The sequence below is a fragment of the Gloeophyllum trabeum genome, assembly GCF_000344685.1.
Source record: "Gloeophyllum trabeum ATCC 11539 unplaced genomic scaffold GLOTRscaffold_00165, whole genome shotgun sequence".
In the NCBI taxonomy this organism is placed as follows: Eukaryota; Fungi; Basidiomycota; class Agaricomycetes; order Gloeophyllales; family Gloeophyllaceae; genus Gloeophyllum; species Gloeophyllum trabeum.
In genome coordinates, this window is record NW_006920574.1 from 1 (window position 1) to 3839 (window position 3839).

The following is a 3839-nucleotide window of genomic DNA, read 5'->3' on the forward strand; positions in this document are numbered from 1 at the left end:
ATACAGGATTGGCTTGCACGGGGTGGTGGTGCACCCGAGGATGGTCAGCATAGTGACATTGGACAGGAGGGAGGATTTGATGCTGTCGACAACGGGGGTCAGTCCGCACTGAATGATGAGCAGTAGATAATACTGTTTGTCTGAGACTACATAATATAACCATTTTGCGTGATAAGAGCCTTGTGTCTGATTGTAGTACAGACATTGAGCTGAGTGTATAGGGAAGCATAAATCAAAATTAATGACTTTCTGTTTGCCTATCGCCGTCTATTGGTGCCTACGTAGTCCTACGTAACCTATGAGCCAACTGGTCTACAAGCCTACATCGAGGGTTGGCTACCTACTGGGCCAACAGTGACCAATGTTATACGGGGGGTACCCACTGTTACCCACAAATCCAGGGGTATGCTACTTGCCAACCCCTCCGATTGAGACTACAGAGGCTAATATAGGATAATACTTTTTTGCAGATGCCGTCAGCGCCGTGCAAGACAGTGGTAGCTTAGAAACTCCCCAGTCACTACAGCTCCGGATCCAAGTACTCCGGGATGTTTCTTGCTCTCGCAGAAGAATATCCTCTTCGTGGTCTTCATCCTTGTCGCCACCTTTGAGACTCGTAGGCGTGCAACTCTACACTTGGGTCCAGGCTAACCTGCTGCCATTCAGTCATTCTGATACTCACTATCGTCAAACTGTTCACTCACAGTACGCCTACATCCAGCAGCTGGTATCTAATAGTTTCTAATGTGTGATTCAGCGCGGTGGTCGCACTCTTCCGTCATCAAGGTCCTGTACCGTGATGGTGAGTGAACACGTAGTGCGTCGACTCGTTTTGTCACCGATCACAACTATTGCAGGAATCACGAATTATGTATACCTGTTCAGTAAGATGAGAGTATCCTTTTCACCCGTTTTTACCGACTTTCCCACTTGCAGTCCTGTCTCTCTGCAATATGGCCGTGTTGCTCGGAGCGCCAGTAAGTGTCCAAGTATGATACGACAGTTTGGCCGACCGCTGACTACTGTGTAGCATGGCTACAGCACTTTGTTGAGCGCGTAAGTACCAGAAACGCCACATTTACTAAAGAAGTGCTCATTCGGAGGCAAACAGGCTGCAACGAGTACTCCACGCTGTCTTATCCGGAAGAGTTCTGCTCCATCTCCGCGAAGCCTCCACGCGGAAGGTCAGCTGCGGGATGGACTCGGCTGGCCTCACGTCTGTAGGAACCCACTCTCGTTTGGACTTCTGTAAAAACGAGAAAGCAAGACTGGTAGCGGACCAACTTGCTAGTGCCTTGCATGTAAGCACCACTGCAGCCGCGACTTGTCAGCTGATGATAACCTTCTGTTCAACACTCAGACAACCGAATGGTTTGGAGACGATATTACCGACCAAGGGCTTGCTTCTGAAATAGAACTGGACCGGGTTCAATTGTGCGGCCACGATGTCGTCTTTCCTCATGATCGCACCGCCTAGGTTACATTTGAGAGTCCGCGTGTTGCTTTGATTCGGAGTATGGCTGTTTCTACGAGCATGTTTGACAGTTCCTATGCATTTCTGCTGCTGTCTGTTATACGTGTATAGTTCAATAGTCATATTTTGGTACCAATATTGACGGCGATCATCATGATTTACTATATATCACCTGCCAGGGCCTGGAGTTCCACGGTGGCGCCATGAGAACCTCACAGTCTTATATACAGAATGATTTCGATCTGTGCTTGGGGTATCTCGAGTATATGCGATGGATCAACAGACGTTATAAAGTCCGGCTTCATAGGGTAACTTGATGCTCGCGTCTCACCAGGTCGCTCCTCCCCCAACTTGAACAAGATGATAAGCTTCACGAACTTTATATACCTGGCGTTCGTGCTGTTCTGGTCATGCAGAGGGCCTATCATGGCGTCTTCTTCAGTCGTTCGTCCATTCCTGGAGGTGCCAGGTCTTACTGAGATCCGGGTATGGAGTTGGCCAGTGTAATAACTCGTATTATCACCTGACGTTGGCCCTTCGACAGAACATTCTGGCTCAGCTTGAGGCCCCCATCGTTAGGTAAGGCTACCCTAGCAATGTGCCTCGTAATGTGGATTCTCATGACTCGCCTAGCGCTCTTACCGAACGCATGAATTTACCGACCGATCCATCTCTCTATTCCGACGGCGGAGCGAAACTACTGTCATTCATGTCTGTACGGGAGAGTATCGCAGCTGCAAGTGGACGCTACGACTACGGAAGACTCGAATATCCTTTCACGTTACCTTTGATTCCACCGGACATCACGACTCCGTCTAACTCGTTTCCTCCGGGACGGTTCCACCAAGACACTTACTCGGGCAACGCAAACATTACCAGTTTCTACCTGAACACACTCGTTCCTTTCTTCAACTCTTCAACATCGTTCTTCTATCACCTGGATAATTCAACCTTCAATCCTGACGCGACGTTCAACCTCGATGCCACTCTGTTAGCGCTCCTTTCGCACCGGTGAGAACTCACATCTTACCATGACTCCAGCGGGATTAATAAACTAACGGCTTCGTAAGCGCTCACATAGGCAAGGTAGTGGCCGAAACCAAATTTGCGTCCAACGTGAGCGCCATCACCCAGATGATCCAGACGAACGACACCAGTGCTATACTCGCTGCAGTCACAAACACAACTCAGGAAGCTAGTGTATACGCACAGGCCTCTGCCGCTGCCATGGCCTTCTCGAATGCATGGCTGAACTCAGGTGCATTGGAGCTTACCAGCTTTAACACCACCTTGCAGTCGGCAACGCACGCGCTGTTCCAGGAGCTCATCGCGATCACGACGGAGATTGAGGTACAATATGTGAGATATCATCCATCTATCATCAGAAAGTAGGATTGCTCACTTGGCGTGGCAGTTACTCCAAAGGTTGGACTAATCATCTGTCGTGAATGGACTATCAAGAAATATAAAGACAAGATAGGTAGTGAATCATTCAGCTGGGACGATTTTGTGGCGTCGTCAAAACGGGGTGTCGTCGGGTAGTAGAAGCAGTCAGCGTACTTACTTCGACCAATTTCAACATTTTCCGAGCCGAGGCCATGTTTGTTCGGACATATGACCCCACAGAGGCAACGGGGTGCATGTACATAGTTCCTAACGGTAAACTTACGGTCGGCAGATGCTCTGTTTGGGGTGTGTCAGAACGTGCGGCGACGCAGGATGCAGCATCAGTACGATATGAAAATCCGTCATCCTTGAAACGATGACACAGGGATTTGCTTGGACTTAGGACTAACTTTGGCATTGTAACCAGCGCGTGGTCATGTGACATGTCTCCTGTTCGCATGATTTACCACACCAGTGACCTTCGTCTACGCCAATTCGGAGGCTAGGTTTTAGTATTTGCGCATCGAGTAATATAAGTAGCCTTGCGCGAACAGTCTCGAGTTGAACAAAGCTTCCACCTAGAAATAGGTCAAAACAGCGGAATCTGACTGCGCAATTAGGGCACCGTATCGTGAACAAGGAAGTCATATATTAGCCTCCGTATAGTAAAGATCTTGAGTCTAAGTTGTGGCGTTGTGGCTTTAGGTAAAGTTGTGACGGTACGACGTGACTGCCACAAACGCGTACGGGATTCTCCGAACGAACTTTACTTGCGCATTCTCATCCTATCTCTCATCTTACCGCCATCGCCCCCCATCTATCGTGAGTAACGACGGGAAAGAGGGTCAGATGGACAGCAAAGCACGAAGACACCTCCTCCTTGCGATCTGCCTCGCTGTCTGCCACGAACGACGTATCTTCTGGCGCTGTCTCGATACGAATTCCTAGCGCACAATGTCGACGATACGGCTGGCTCAGC

General features: G+C 49.3%; 1 protein-coding gene across 1 annotated transcript; it reads left to right on the forward strand.

The window, feature by feature from the left end:
• Nucleotides 1-1900: 1900 nt before the first annotated feature.
• On the forward strand, nt 1901-3150 carry GLOTRDRAFT_141646 (chorismate mutase; the record flags this gene model as incomplete). Its single annotated transcript, XM_007873414.1, has 5 exons — nt 1901-1960; nt 2019-2053; nt 2108-2485; nt 2545-2833; nt 2889-3150. The coding sequence occupies 5 exons, from the start codon at nt 1901-1903 to the stop codon at nt 2907-2909; spliced, it is 783 nt and encodes a 260-aa protein (XP_007871605.1). The 3' UTR covers nt 2910-3150.
• Between the last annotated feature and the right edge of the window lie 689 nt (nt 3151-3839).